General features: G+C 42.4%; 1 protein-coding gene across 8 annotated transcripts in view; it reads right to left on the bottom strand.

Moving 5' to 3' along the window:
* The window catches only part of ARHGAP28 (Rho GTPase activating protein 28), a 209741-nt gene that overhangs the window by 72033 nt on the left and 120706 nt on the right, over positions 1-17002 (bottom strand). For all 8 annotated transcript variants that reach the window (XM_033178290.1, XM_033178292.1, XM_033178293.1 and 5 more), the window contains one exon: positions 10815-10907. In XM_033178290.1, the coding sequence (XP_033034181.1) occupies positions 10815-10907 (93 nt within the window). The remainder of the gene's footprint in view (positions 1-10814; positions 10908-17002) is intronic.

Here is a 17002-nt window from a genome sequence, read left to right as displayed (position 1 = left end):
AAAAATGAGGTACATGGACAATGGGAGGGTGAGCAAGACAGAGAGAGGAGCTTCATTGAGAGACAGAACAGCTCTCAGGAGACCACCAGTGAGGAGCTCCTTTCTGCAGACAGGTCATCCTGAAGAGACCTGAAACAGGTAGCCCTTGTAGCCCCTGACGTCTGTGTGACTGGCTGAGTCCAGAGGTTTTTATAGGCTCAGAAGGGAGGAAGTGCATGCTGATTGGTCCATGGGTGGCCATGGGCGGGACTGGAAAAAGCACCATCCAATTGGTTGAACGGTCATCAATGAAGTCCTCAGTCAGGTCAGCAGACTTCACCCAGAACTGGCAGCCCATCCTCCTGGCTTCAGGCTGTTCCTGGCTTGAAGGTGGGGTTTCACCAGGTACCTTCCCCTTTCTGCCCAGCAACCTGTCTGCCTCCCACCATCAACATGCCATCCATCGGCAGTGCCCAGGCTGTTCCTGCTGAGGGGTACCTGCAGGCCTGTGCTGAGCTGCCCTCAGCTCCCACCTCAGCCTCCCTCCCATGCTGGTTGGTGCCCAAAGTTCAGAGGAGGGCCAAGGCAGCAGGCGGCTGGAGTGTAAGCACTGACCTGAGCATGTGCACACCCTGTGGGGTTGCGACGGCACCCGGGCTGGGCCACAACTTTGCTCCACACTGGAGTAGGCACCAGCAGCATGGAGAGCCACGGAACATGAGCAGGCACTTCCAAGCCTGTGGGAGGAGGGGCTTCCCAGGCCACCAAAAGTACAGAGATGCCCAGGTCCAGAGTTGCAGGTGGCGACTGCAGCTGTGCCTGGGAGCACTGGGCTCCCACCCTGCCAACTCAGTAAGGGGCAGGGCTCCCGCCTGCTTCTGGCTCCTGCTGGCTCTACAGAAGGCACAAACCTGGCTGCACCTCCCTTGCTGTAGCTGGTGTCTTCGCAGAGGCAGTTCCAGAGGGGCCTGCCTTCAATACAATTTAGGAGCTATTCAAATTCAATTGAAGCAAAGCATCCAATATGTGCTCTTGAAAGGTGGGAGTGGGGAGAAAAATAATTTAAGACATAATAGAAGAAAATATCCAGCAACTGAAGAAAGAAAATTACTCTTAGACAGAAAAGACCCACTATGTGCTGACCAGGATGAAAAAGATAAAAAGATCTTTGTGAAAGTTCAGAATTCCAGCAATAAGTTCAAAATGAATTCAAAATTATAAAATTTAAAAAGTCGCAGGAGAACAAACACAAAAACCTAGAGAAGTTTATTTATAAAGGAATGAGGTCCAGGCAACTAAAATAAGAATAGAAAAAACTTACGGTCACACTAAGGGTGTAACAGTTTGTCAAAGGGGGGGCGGAGCAAGATGGCCGAATAGGAACAGCTTCAGTCTCCAACTCTCAGCGCGAGTAACACAGAAGACCGGTGATTTCTGCATTTTCAACTGAGGTACTGGGGTCATCTCTCTAGGGAGTGCCGGACAATCGGTGCTGGTCAGCTGCTGCAGCCTGACCAGCGTGAGCTGAAGCAGGGCGAGGCATCGCCTCACCTGGAAGCGCAAGGGGGAAGGAAATCCGTTTTCCTAGCCAGGGGAACTGAGACACATAACACCTGGAAAATCGCGTAACTCCCACCCCAATACTGCGCTTTAAGGAAACAGGCACACCAGGAGAATATATCCCACACCTGGCCGGGAGGGTCCCACGCCCACGGAGCCTCCCTCACTGCTAACACAGCCGTCTGCGGCGATCTATCCGCAAGGCAGCAGCGAGGCTGGGGGAGGGGCGCCCGCCATTGCTGAGGCTTAAGTAGGTAAACAAAGCCGCTGGGAAGCTCGAACTGGGTGGAGCTCACAGCAGCTCAAGGAAACCTGCCTGTCTCTGTAGACTCCACCTCTGGGGACAGCCCACAGCTGAGGTCCAATAGGGAAAGCAGCGGGGACGGTGCAGAGGCGAACGACTCTGTCTGACAGCTTTGGGGAGCCGTGGATCTCCCAACGCGGAGGTTGAGATCCGAGAACGGACAGACTGCCTGCTCAGGTGGGTCCCTGACCCCTGAGTAGCCTAGCTGGGAGACATCCCCCACTAGGGGCAGTCTGACACCCCACACCTCACAGGGTGGAGTCATCCCTGAGAGGAAACTTCCAAAGGAAGAATCAGACAGGTACACTCGCTGCTCAGCAATATTCTATCTTTGGCAACCTCTGCTGCTGATACCCAGGCAAACAGGGTCTGGAGTGGACCTCAAGCAATCTCCAACAGACCAACAGACAGTCCTTCTGTCAGACGGAAAACTATCAAACAGGAAGGACACCTATACCAAAACCCCATCAGTACGTCACCATCATCAAAGACCAGAGACAGATAAAACCACAAAGATGGGGAAGAAGCAGGGCAGAAAAGCTGGAAATTCAAAAAATAAGAGCGCATCTCCCCCTGCAAAGGAGCGCAGCCCATCGCCAGCAACGGATCAAAGCTGGTCAGAGAATGACTTTGACGAGATGAGAGAAGAAGGCTTCAGTCCATCAAACTTCTCAGAGCTAAAGGAGGAATTACGTACCCAGCGCAAAGAAACTAAAAATCTTGAAAAAAAAGTGGAAGAATTGACAGCTAGACTAATTAATGCAGAGAAGATCATAAACGAAATGACAGAGATGAAAACCATGACACGAGAAATACGTGACAAATGCACAAGCTTCAGTAACCGACTCGATCAACTGGAAGAAAGAGTATCAGCGATTGAGGATCAAATGAATGAAATGAAGCGAGAAGAGAAACCAAAAGAAAAAAGAAGAAAAAGAAATGAACAAAGCCTGCAAGAAGTATGGGATTATGTAAAAAGACCAAATCTACGTCTGATTGGGGTGCCTGAAAGTGAGGGGGAAAATGGAACCAAGTTGGAAAACACTCTTCAGGATATCATCCAGGAGAACTTCCCCAACCTAGTAGGGCAGGCCAACATTCAAATTCAGGAAATACAGAGAACGCCACAAAGATACTCCTCCAGAAGAGCAACTCCAAGACACATAATTGCCAGATTCACCAAAGTTGAAATGAAGGAAAAAATCTTAAGGGCAGCCAGAGAGAAAGGTCGGGTTACCCACAAAGGGAAGCCCATCAGACTAACAGCAGATCTCTCGGCAGAAACTCTACAAGCCAGAAGAGAGTGGGGGCCAATATTCAACGTTCTTAAAGAAAAGAATTTTCAACCCAGAATTTCATATCCAGCCAAACTAAGTTTCATCAGTGAAGGAGAAATAAAATCCTTTACAGATAAGCAAATGCTTAGAGATTTTGTCACCACCAGGCCTGCCTTACAAGAGACCCTGAAGGAAGCCCTAAACATGGAAAGGAACAACCGCTACCAGCCATTGCAAAAACATGCCAAAATGTAAAGACCATCGAGGCTAGGAAGAAACTGCATCAACTAATGAGCAAAATAACCAGTTAATATCATAATGACAGGATCAAGTTCACACATAACAATATTAACCTTAAATGTAAATGGACTAAATGCTCCAATTAAAAGACACAGACTGGCAAACTGGATAAAGAGTCAAGACCCATCAGTCTGCTGTATTCAGGAGACCCATCTCACATGCAGAGACATACATAGGCTCAAAATAAAGGGATGGAGAAAGATCTACCAAGCAAATGGAGAACAAAAAAAAGCAGGGGTTGCAATCCTAGTCTCTGATAAAACAGACTTTAAACCATCAAAGATCAAAAGAGACAAAGAAGGCCATTACATAATGGTAAAGGGATCAATTCAACAGGAAGAGCTAACTCTCCTAAATATATATGCACCCAATACAGGAGCACCCAGATTCATAAAGCAAGTCCTTAGAGACCTACAAAGAGACTTAGACTCCCATACAATAATAATGGGAGATTTCAACACTCCACTGTCAACATTAGACAGATCAACGAGACAGAAAGTTAACAAGGATATCCAGGAATTGAACTCATCTCTGCACCAAGCGGACCTAATAGACATCTATAGAACTCTCCACCCCAAATCAACAGAATATACATTCTTCTCAGCACCACATCGCACTTATTCCAAAATTGACCACATAATTGGAAGTAAAGCACTCCTCAGCAAATGTACAAGAACAGAATTATAACAAACTGTCTCTCAGACCACAGTGCAATCAAACTAGAACTCAGGACTAAGAAACTCAATCAAAACCGCTCAACTACATGGAAACTGAATAACCTGCTCCTGAATGACTACTGGGTACATAACGAAATGAAAGCAGAAATAAAGATGTTCTTTGAAACCAATGAGAACAAAGATACAACATACCAGAATCTCTGGGACACATTTAAAGCAGTGTGTAGAGGGAAATTTATAGCACTAAATGCCCACAAGAGAAAGCAGGAAAGATCTAAAATTGACACTTTAACATCACAATTAAAAGAACTAGAGAGGCAAGAGCAAACACATTCAAAAGCTAGCAGAAGGCAAGAAATAACTAAGATCAGAGCAGAACTGAAGGAGATAGAGTCACAAAAAACCCTCCAAAAAATCAATGAATCCAGGAGTTGGTTTTTTGAAAAGATCAACAAAATTGACAGACCGCTAGCAAGACTAATAAAGAAGAAAAGAGAGAGGAATCAAATAGACGCAATAAAAAATGATAAAGGGGATATCACCACCGACCCCACAGAAATACAAACAACCATCAGAGAATACTATAAATGCCTCTACGCAAATCGACTAGAAAATCTAGAAGAAATGGATAATTTCCTGGACACTTACACTCTCCCAAGACTGAACCAGGAAGAAGTTGAATCCCTGAATAGACCAATAACAGGCTCTGAAATTGAGGCAACAATTAATAGCCTACGCACGAAAAAAAGTCCAGGACCAGATGGATTCACAGCTGAATTCTACCAGAGGTACAAGGAGGAGCTGGTACCATTCCTTCTGAAACTATTCCAATCAATAGAAAAAGAGGGAATCCTCCCTAACTCATTTTATGAGGCCAACATCATCCTGATACCAAAGCCTGGCAGAGACACAACAAAAAAGAGAATTTTAGACCAATATCCCTGATGAACATCGATGCAAAAATTCTCAATAAAATACTGGCAAACCGGATTCAGCAGCACATCAAAAAGCTTATCCACCATGATCAAGTGGGCTTCATCCCTGGGATGCAAGGCTGGTTCAACATTCGCAAATCAATAAACGTAATCCAGCATATAAACAGAACCAAAGACAAGAACCACATGATTATCTCAATAGATGCAGAAAAGGCTTTTGACAAAATTCAACAGCCCTTTATGCTAAAAACGCTCAATAAATTCGGCATTGATGGAACGTACCTCAAAATAATAAGAGCTATTTACGACAAACCCACAGCTAATATCATACTGAATGGGCAAAAACTGGAAAAATTCCCTTTGAAAACTGGCACAAGACAGGGATGCCCTCTCTCACCACTCCTATTCAACATAGTGTTGGAAGTTCTGGCTAGGGCAATCAGGCAAGAGAAAGAAATCAAGGGTATCCAGTTAGGAAAAGAAGAAGTCAAATTGTCCCTGTTTGCAGATGACATGATTGTATATTTAGAAAACCCCACCGTCTCAGCCCAAAATCTCCTTAAGCTGATAAGCAACTTCAGCAAAGTCTCAGGATACAAAATTAATGTGCAAAAATCACAAGCATTCTTATACACCAGTAACAGACAAGCAGAGAGCCAAGTCAGGAATGAACTTCCATTCACAATTGCTTCAAAGAGAATAAAATACCTAGGAATCCAGCTTACAAGGGATGTAAAGGACCTCTTCAAGGAGAACTACAAACCACTGCTCAGTGAAATCAAAGAGGACACAAACAAATGGAAGAACATACCATGCTCATGGATAGGAAGAATCAATATCGTGAAAATGGCCATACTGCCCAAGGTTATTTATAGATTCAATGCCATCCCCATCAAGCTACCAATGACTTTCTTCACAGAATTGGAAAAAACTGCTTTAAAGTTCATATGGAACCAAAAAAGAGCCCGCATTGCCAAGACAATCCTAGGTCAAAAGGACAAAGCTGGAGGCGTCACGCTACCTGACTTCAAACTATACTACAAGGCTACAGTAACCAAAACAGCATGGTACTGGTACCACAACAGAGAAATAGACCAGTGGAACAGAACAGAGTCCTCAGAAATAATACCACACATCTACAGCCATCTGATCTTTGACAAACCTGACAAAAACAAGAAATGGGGAAAGGATTCCCTATTTAATAAATGGTGCTGGGAAAATTGGCTAGCTACAAGTAGAAAGCTGAAACTGGATCCTTTCCTTACCCCTTATACGAAAATTAATTCAAGATGGATTAGAGACTTAAATGTTAGACCTAATACCATAAAAACCCTAGAAGAAAATCTAGGTAGTACCATTCAGGACATAGGCATGGGCAAGGACTTCATGTCTAAAACACCAAAAGCAACGGCAGCAAAAGCAAAATTGACAAATGGGATCTCATTAAACTAAAGAGCTTTTGCACAGCAAAAGAAACTACCATCAGAGTGAACAGGCAACCTACAGAATGGGAGAAAATTTTTGCAACCTACTCATCTGACAAAGGGCTAATATCCAGAATCTACAAAGAACTCAAACAGATATACAAGAAAAAACAAACAACCCCATCAAAAAGTGGGGAAAGGATATGAACAGACATTTCTCAAAAGAAGACATCCATACAGCCAACAGACACATGAAAAAATGCTCGTCATCACTCGCCATCAGAGAAATGCAAATCAAAACCACAATGAGATACCATCTCACACCAGTTAGAATGGCAATCATTAAGAAGTCAGGAAACAATAGATGTTGGAGAGGATGTGGAGAAATAGGAACACTTTTACACTGTTGGTGGGATTGTAAACTAGTTCAACCATTATGGAAAACAGTATGGCGATTCCTCAAGGATCTAGAACTAGATGTACCATATGACCCAGCCATCCCACTACTGGGTATATACCCAAAGGATTACAAATTACTCTACTACAAAGACACATGCACACGTATGTTTATTGCGACACTATTCACAATAGCAGAGACTTGGAATCAACCCAAATGTCCATCTGTGACAGACTGGATTAAGAAAATGTGGCACATATACACCATGGAATACTATGCAGCCATAAAAAAGGATGAGTTTGCGTCCTTTGTAGGGACATGGATGCAGCTGGAAACCATCATTCTTAGCAAACTATCACAAGAAGAGAAACCAAACACCGCATGTTCTCACTCATAGGTGGGAACTGAACAATGAGATCACTTGGACTCGGGAAGGGGAACATCACACACTGGGGCCTATCATGGGGAGGGGGGAGGAGGGAGGGATTGTACTGGGGAGTTATACATGATATAAACGTTATGCACATGTACCCTAGAACTTAAAGTATAATAAAAAAAAAAAAAAAAAAAAACAGTTTGTCAAAAAAAAAGAGAGAGAGAAATTCTACTGAACAAGTTTTCCTGTTAAAAATGGACAGTCAGTTGTCACATGTTCCTAATATAACCCCTCCCCGAGACCAATCTGGTTCAACTTTCATGTAACTAAGTGGTGAATTATTTTTTAGTTACCATTGTGAACCCAAAATATCTGAGACAGGTCTCAGTCAATTTAGAAAGTTTATTTTGCCAAGGTTAAGGAAGTGCCCATGGCACCATCTCAGGGTATTCTGACAACATATGCCCACTGTGGTCACAGTACAGCTTGTTTTTATACATTTCAGCACATTTATACATTCAGCTGATTGATATAATACATCAATCAGCACATGTAGGATTTACATTGGTTTGATGTGGAAAGGTGGAACAACTTGAAGCAGGGGCTTCCAGGTCATGGGTAGATTTAAAAACTTTCTGAATGGGCTGGGCACAGTGGCTCATGCCTGTAATCCCAGGACTTTGGGAGGCCGAGGAGGGTGGATCACTTGAGGTCAGGAGTTTGAGCCCAGCCTGACCAACACGGTGAAACCCTGTCTCTACTAAAAATACAAAAAAATTAGCTAGGTGTGGTGGTGCATGCCTGTAATCCCTGCTACTTGGGAGGCTGAGGCAGGAGAATCGCTTGAACCTGGGAGGCAGAGGTTGCAGTTAGCCGAGATCATGCCATTGCACTCCAGCCTGGACAACAAGAGTGAAACTCTGTCTCAAAAAAAAAAAAAAAAAAAAAAAAAAAGAAAAACTGATTGGCAATTGGTTATTAGTAGAAAGGAATGTCTGAGTTATGATAGGGGTTGTGGAGACCTAGGTTCTATCATGCAGATGAAGCCTCCAAGTAGCAGGCTTTAGAGAGAATAGATAGTAAATGTTTATCAGACTTAAGGTTTGTGTTGATGTTAATGCTAGAGGGTATAATGAGGCATGTCCAAGCCCTCTTCCATTGTGGCCTGAATGAGATTTTCAGATAACTCTGGAATACCCTTGGCAAAGAGAAGGGGTCCATTCAGATAGTTGGAGGCCATAGAATTTTATTTTTGGTTTACATCATGGACCCCCAGGTTGAAGGTCACGCAACATGAGCATAACCAGATGAACCAAGCATGCAACCATGGATGGAACCTAAGTGCTCAGAATGAGGAATGGGAACTGAAGTAAGCAGACACCATATGGTAGGATGTAGCATCCAATCAGATTGAGCCCTGGCATCACCCCATGGCAGGATTCAGTCAGAGCAGGCCTCCTGGCATCACCTTATTGCAAGATCCAATCAGATCACACCTCATTACCCTCTGACTATAAAACTTGCTCCAAACCCCAGCTCAGTGAGACAGATTTGAGCATTTCCTCCTATCTCCTTGCCATTTGAGTTGAAAAAAACCTTTCATGCTGCAAAACTTGGTGCTTCAGTGTTCTTTCCATTTTGCATGGGCAAACTGACCCAGTTTGGTTTGGTGACACTAACAGGTATCAACAAGGTATCAGAGCCTCCTAAGCATCCTGTAAGTATAAGGATTAAGTCCACATGCTAAGGCAGGAACACGAAAGGAAAAAGTTGTTAGTCCGTGCTAAGGCTACTACTACATTGTTTTGCAGTTGTACAAGCCTTGGTTAATTCTCCATTAATTTCTTAGTTTTGTGATTAAAAAAAACCCTTCTACTTGCTTAAAATTAAGTTCCTTAGATTTTCTTTTATATGAAGCAAACAGATATAACTGATGATTTTTAACAAATGGTCTGATTGTATTTTACAGTAAATTATGAATCAATAGCAAGTACAGCTATTTGGTTATCATTTAAGACACTGGAAGTAAACTAAAAGGATTATTTTACATTTTCAATAAACTAATACCTTGACAGATTATTTCATTTATGTTGACTGTACATAAGGAAGGTGTCTTCTTTTATCCATAGAGGAATTGATTTGTAAGGTAGGTTTCTGACTACTGTAGATTGGATTGTAAACATTTTGTAAGTGCTTGGGTTTAGTAGCATGTGTGATTAGAGTCAAGGGTCATTCATATGTAACACAGGAATAGATTGTTTATTGTAAGTAGTTTACTGAAAAATAAATATGTTGTCTATTAATGAGATTTATAAGATATTCAATGGACTTTTAAAAACAGGATTATTGAGATATGTCATATATGCAATTAACTGTACATAAAGTATATATAACATACAATTTGATGAGTTTTGACGGCTATATAGACCTATGAAACCATCACCACAGTCAAGATAATGAACAAAACAAGCAGCCCCCAAAATGGACTCATGCCTCCTTTGAATCTCTAGTTCTCTCCCCTCCTCACCCTCCCTCCTGTCCCCAGGAGCCAATCAATGATCATCTTTCCCCCACTATAAGTTAGTTTACATTTTCTATTATTTTGTGTGAATCAAATATTTTTGGGTCTGGCTTCTTTCACACAGTATAATTATTTTGAGATCCATCTGTGTTGTGCATATCAATAGTTTGTTGCTTTTTATTGCTGAGTAATATTCCATTTTGTGGACATACCACAATTTTTTTATCCATTTACCTGCAAATGGCCATCTGGATATTTTCAGTTTGGGGCTGTTACAAATAAAACTGCTATAAACATTGTGGATAAGTGTTTGTGTGTATATATATCACTTATGAGTTAAACGGTTGGGTCTTATAGTAGGTATATCCTTAATATTTTAAGATGCTGCTAAGTGGATAAAACATTTTACATTCCTGACAACATATGAAAGTTCTGGCCGGGCGTGGTGGCTCACGCCTGTAATCCCAGCACTTTGGGAGGCCGAGGCAGGCGGATCACGAGGTCAGGAGATCGAGACCATCCTGGCTCACACGGTGAAACCCCGTCTCTACTAAAAATACAAGAAAATTAGCCTGGCGTGGTGGTGGGCGCCTGTAGTCCCAGCTACTTGGGAGGCTAAGGCAGGAGAACGGCGTGAACCCGGGGTGCGGCGCTTGCAGTGAGCCGAGATCATGCCACTGCACTCCAGCCTGGGAGACAGAACGAGATTCCATCTCAAAAAAAAAAAGTTCTAATTGTTCTGAATCTTTGGCACTGCTCGGTATTATCAGTCTTTTTAAGTTTAGCCATTCCATAGGGTATCTAGAAATATCTTATTGTGGCTTTCTTCACATTCCCATAATCATTAATAACGCTAAGCACCTTTTCACGAGCTTACCTACTCAACTTGAGCTCATTTACCACTGAGCATTTTCCTTAAAAATTACCTAAGGTAGATAAGCATGTTGAAATCTGTGGTTGCCCAACCATCTTAATTATATTGCACTTTTTTCAAGTTTTGCTCAACCGTCTTGAAGAAATGGCTTATTTCATGCCTACCACCATCCCCCCCAACTATAACTTACCATGGAACCACTTGCCTTGATAACTCTTGGTAGCTCTCTTTCTTCCTTGGTGCCATCCAACTGATTAGTGTGGTTGTCACAGGTATCACGAGGCTAACAGAAGAAATCAAAACCACGTTTATCTAGGCATATCTTTCCAAATATGATTGCGTATTCACATATGCATTACTCTAGAGTTTTTACATATAGGTACAGCTGCCTGGAGATATATACAATTAATGACTACCTGGGCATTGATAACAGCACTTACCCATTCATTCATAATTATATTGATCCTCATAAATGCCACGTACTGTAACAGAATTGGTCTCAGAAGCAGACTCTGCTAGCTTCCTGCCAAAACCCACTTTCTTTTCTTTCCTAACTTATGAATATCATGATTTTGCTCCAAGATGCTATGTTCTAACTAAAAAGACTGAGTGTGATCATCTGATGGTTATATCCAGTAAGATATGAATGTAATTCTACTTGGTGGAGTGTCCAGGAAAGCTAATGTTTTCTTGTGAAAGTGGATGAAGTCAGCTTCTTTCAGAAGCATTGACATGGTGCCTGTGATGTCCAGATATCCTGTAAGTATTAACAATTGGCCCATACACTAAGGGGGGCAGAATGGAAAGAAGAAAAAATGGATAGATCCATGCCAGGGCAGCCATACCAGCCTTGGCCTTCCTCCTTAAGCTTCTTGTTTTGTAAGAAAACCTCTAATTGTCTAAGTCTGATCTAACTGACAAAACCTTGCTATTTCAAAGTGAGACTTTATGACCGTATTTTACAATGGTTTGTAAACCATTATCAAGAGAAAATCCAACATCATGAAAAAGAAGTACAGTGATAAACATTCTACGAAAAGCAGATAATTGAGGAAAGAGAAGAACATTTATAATTTTTTTTAGAGAGATTTGAGAGGCAGTTGCAACAAGAAGTCAGGAACTAAGTATAACAATAAAGGGGAAATCAGTGCAAAAAGAGGCATTCTTGTGAATTAACAGTATGATTGTTGAATTATAAATGCAACAGGGGGCAAGTTATAATTACTCATGGCAAACATTAAAATTAAGTCTCTACAAGAATAATGCAGACGAAATCTACTAGCAGACAAACCAAAGATATGGAAAATAACTGACAACTTAAGATATGTGAGTTTAATCCAAACAGTGAAAGGAAGAACAGAAAAAGTGGAGAGAAAGAAATAATTACAGAAATAATGGGAAGATAATGTTCAGAATTCAAAGGAAAGGAGGTTATCAGAAACAAAAAGCTGAGTGCTGATGATGATGAGAAAAAGAAAGATTTCATATCCTAATGATATTCAGTTCTCCAACAATAAAAATACACCTACAAGGTTTCCAGAAATATAAAAATGAAAGCAGGATATAAATAAAGGAATAAGTTTTAGGGAGGCATCAGACTTCTCAACAATAACACAGTATGAAAAAGCAGATGGGCCAATGGCTATACATTACTGTAGGAAACCGATTTAGGGCCTAGCATCTTGATACTCACCAATTTAGGATTCAAGTTTTTTGGATTATAAAAATTTAGTATCCAGAGACATTTCTTGCCAGATTTGCTCAAAGAGTAAAAGGCACAATCTGCTAAGAAGATGTAACATTCTGTAATATATGTGATTATGTAAGTTGGTATTTTTACTGTTCTACGTAGTCATTTCATTATGTTCTCCTTCATCACCCTTCTGCAGGACAGGACAGTGCCTGCCACCTCATTCCATAAACTGCCCAGCAGCTCACGGGTATACCTAGAATAACTTCAGCATTCTCTTCCATCTCAGTGAGAAGTTTCTTCATGTGTTTGGCACCATGCTTACCCCGGCTAACATTTTTTTTTTTTTTTTTGAGAGAAGGTCACCCAGTCTGAAGTGTAATAGTGAGATCATAGCTCACTGCAACCGTGAACACTGGGCTCAAGGGATCCTCCCGCCTCAGCCTACCAAATAGCTAGAACTACAGGAACATGCCATTGCCTCTGGCTAACTTTTAAATTTTTTTTTTTCTAGAGACAGGGTCTTGCTTTTTTGCCCAGGTTGGTCTCAAACTCCTGGGCTCAAGGCAGCCTCCTGCCTTGGCCTCCCCAAGTGCTAGGATTACAGGTGTAAGCCGCCACACCTGGCCCTGATTAACCTTTAAAAGGTGGTAAGACCTTCAATGATTTGAAATGAAAGGCATAGTGAGAGCCACGTGAGAGAACATTTTGCCCATGAGGAGACTGGGAAGGAGAAAGAACAGAGGAGGCTTGCTGTAATTATGCTTCTGTCTGCACGTCCTGAGGATGCCTGAGATCCTTCTGGTACTTTGATTATTCACTCTTTCACATGGAGCTCAAGGCAGAACGGCTTTACTTACCCCAAAGTGACAGCCAATGGGTTGGCATAGCTTAGCTGGGTTGGGGTGGGTGGCAGCCAAGGGGAGACAAACGCAGGGTGGGTTAATGTTTGCCTTTGGCCGATGTAAAATCATTTTGCAAACATTCCATTCAAAGGCCAACTGTTAATCTTACCTGATAACGGTGAATTACTATGTCTCACCTTCTAACCATCGCCATTGCTTTTGTTTGCATTTTAAATTCACTTTTAAGCTAATATATAAAAATCCTGTGTGCAGGGGCCATGTCTCCTTATTTTACTGCTGTTGTCTAGAGTGCTAGGCACTTAGTGACTGTTCACTAAATACCTACAATTGTTTCCTGGTGATTACCCTGTAAACCTGACTCTGATCATCACTTTTTAAGGGAACAAGAGAAGGTAAAGGCAAATGAAAGAAGTTTTACCCCCCATACACCTAGAAATATATTATATTGAGAGATCTGCAAAAAAGAGTACCACAGCAGGTCTGACACACACTTGAGTTTCAGGAGGTTCCCACTATTTCCTCAATGTTAAGACTGGCTCATGGATCCTAAAGTCTTTGTGCAAACAATATGGCTTATACTGAATACCGGCTTTCCTTCCGGGAATCTGGAATTTCGTGGTGTACTAGGTAGAAGGTGCCTATGTGACCAACCCCGACAAAAACCTGGCGCTCCTTGGCTTTATTGAATTTTCCTGGTAGAAACAGTTTGTTGCTGGAGGAATTAATCCTGTCCTACGTTACCCCCCTGAGAGAGGACTCTTGGAAGCTTGCGTAGATTCCCTGGACTTCACTCCATGCACCTTTCTCTTTGCAGATTTTGCTCTGTATCTGTTTGCAGTAACAATTCCAGCCATGGGTAGGACTATTTGCTGCATCCTGTGAGTCCTTCTAAACCACTGAACCTGGGCATGGTCTTGGGAACCCCTCACCCAGGAGGAAACCAGAATATATATTTTTGATATTTAAACTAATATATTTTACAATTCCATATATAAGTGTTTGAAGATTAGCACTTGTCTAACCTACACACACACACACACATACACACACACCCCATCTCATCCTTTCATGATTATCTACATTGTTATCTTCTGTTTCATATGGTTAGATTCGAAAAAGGGTAAGAAGTACATTTTTCAAACCTTATCGGCCTCTGCTTGCCTGATGCAATGTCTGCAGTCCAGTTTAAAAATCTACTCACAAAGGATGCAACATACCATTGTAAAACAGAAGTCCCTCTCTAATATACTGAGAGAGAAGAAGTTCTGTGAAAACTCACCATGTTTTTCCTCTAGTTTGGAAAAAGGCAAAAGATGGAACATACGAAAAAAAATGATACAAGGTTAAATACATAAAATAAACCCAGAATAATGAGAATCCCTAGTCAGGGGTGAGGGTGTGCGTGTGGTGTGAGATCGAAATTAAGGCTCGATATGATGAGCTGCCTGGAAATCTGGTGAGATCAGATGGCGTAATAGCAAGTTCTCCCCACTGTGCTCCCGCAGAGAAGGTCCCTCAGTCAAACAACCCGCCTTATCCAGAGGACAGTTCTTGTGTATCTCTGAGTAGTATTTCAGTTCCCTGCCAGCCCATGGAATTACTCAAAAAGCCAATCACTTTCTCCTGTGGGAGCCAGGGAACAGCCTACCCTCTTAATGCTACGAAGCCTGCACACCCTGCTTGCTCACCCTGTTCCCAGGAGCAGCCTACATGTGGCCCTGTGTGGCATGCAGTGTCCTCCTCTCCCAAGCTGTGAGGATACGTGACTAATAAACTGCTGTCGATCACATGTGACCAGTGTCGGGTGCTGTGTGTTCAGCCACTCTCATAATCCAAGGCTGGAGAGCTTTCCCTCACCAATGGGGCAAAGAGAAGACAACCAAAACAGAAGGTAGAGCCAGGTGGGACACAAGGCTCACAGAAACCCACTTTTTAGAAAGGCTTCAGTGTCTGCTCTCACTTGCCCTCCTCTGGCTGAGGGGTGAGACACTGGATGCAGCAAGGGGAATGGGGACAGCAGAGAGGGACAAACGCCTCGGGCCAAGTGTCCTGGTGGGAAGGAAAAATATAATAAAATTAGAAAAAGGTTTAAATTAGAAAAGAAAGTAGAGACAAAATCTGCAAAACAGGATTGCTCACAGTGCCTGCTGACTATACTCCACATCCAGACCTTGGTCTACCCTCAGGCAATAGAAGAGTGGCCAGAACACAAACCGGCCACATTCAAACCACTCAGCAGACTCTTAGGACAGACAAAGAACCTGTTTCCAGATAGAGTGCCTCACATGAAATCTAGATAACATAAAAAGAAACTGCAGAAACAAAACATCATAATCATCATCATCATCATTGCCATCTTCATCCGATCAAGGGTGGGAAAAGGAATTATTCTTGGAACAGCAATGAATCTTTCCTCCTGTAACAGGAAGGAAAAAAACTAAAGCTAAAGAGAAGGAAACATACTGAAGTATAACAGAGGAAAGTCTCTGACTGTAAATGAGAAATCTGCCACCACAAATCCAGGTGGAGGCAGATGTCAGCAAACCCCCGTCCTTCTATGGCTCCTATTCACCATGCACCATTTCAAAAGGTGGACCCAAGCTTCATGACATGTGGTATAGATCATGCATGGGATTCGTCTCATAGAAATAAAGCCTTCTGCTGAGACAGATTCATTGGCAGTCATGAACTCAGATTAGCATTCTTTGAAACTCTGTACTAAAACGGACCAGACGGGCTCTGATGAAAGGTGTTCACCTCCTGTGCTAGATAGTGTACTTTTTCCCACTTCCACTACACATTTAAGAAGACATAGTGCAGCTTCCCATGATATTTACATTTAGAGTGGTACATATATACCATGGAATACTACGCAGCCATAAAAAGGAATGAGATCGTGTCCTTTGCAGGGACATGGATGGAGCTGGAAGCTGTTATCCTCAGCAAACTAACACAGGAACAGAAAACCAAACACTGCATGTTTTCATTTCTAAGTGGGAGCTGAACGATGAGAACACACTATGGACATATGGTGGGGAACAGAACACACTGGGGCCTGTTCAGGGTCAGGGAAGGGAGAACATCAGGAAGAATAGCTAATGGATGCGGAGCTTAATAACAACGTGATGGGTTGATCTGTGCAGCAAACCACCATGGCACATGTTTACCTGCGTAACAAACCTGCACATCCTGCACATGTACCCCAGAACTTAAAATAAAAGCTGAAGAAAAAAATGCAATTCTAATTCCAAAAAAAAAAGATATTTACCTTTACAAAATAACTGATCTGGGCATGGTGGCTCATGTCTGTAATCCCAGCACTTTAGGAGGGAAGAGGCTAGGAGTCTAAGACCAACCTGGGCAACATAATGAGATCTCATCTCTATAAAAAATTTAAACATTAGCTGGGCATGGCGATGTGCAGCTGCAGTCCCAGCTACTAGGGTGGCTGAGGTGGGAGGATTGCTTGAGCCCAGGAGTTCCAGGTTACAGTGAGCTATGACTGTGCAACTGCACTGCAGCCTGGGTGACAGCAAGACCCCTTCGCAAAATGAAAAGAAAAGAAAAGAATGTCAAAGTATTTCTTATGGTGGGAATTAAATTAATACTAAAGGATACATGGAGGATAGATCAAGATTTTCCATGTGAGCTCACCCAAGAGAACAACACTGACCTGACCACTTCCCCCACACTTTGACTTCTGGCTGCAGCTATTACAGTGGGTGTCATTCTTTCTGTTAGTAAAGGTAGGAATTGGTTTATTTATTCCTGAGTTTATTTTTAAGAGTCTCTTTTTTCTTCATTGTTTCCATATAAGTGGGC

This window comes from Trachypithecus francoisi, unplaced genomic scaffold (genome assembly GCF_009764315.1).
Source record: "Trachypithecus francoisi isolate TF-2019V2 unplaced genomic scaffold, Tfra_2.0 Lachesis_group19, whole genome shotgun sequence".
Taxonomy (NCBI): Eukaryota; Metazoa; Chordata; class Mammalia; order Primates; family Cercopithecidae; genus Trachypithecus; species Trachypithecus francoisi.
This window is presented reverse-complemented; position numbering and strand designations above follow the sequence as displayed.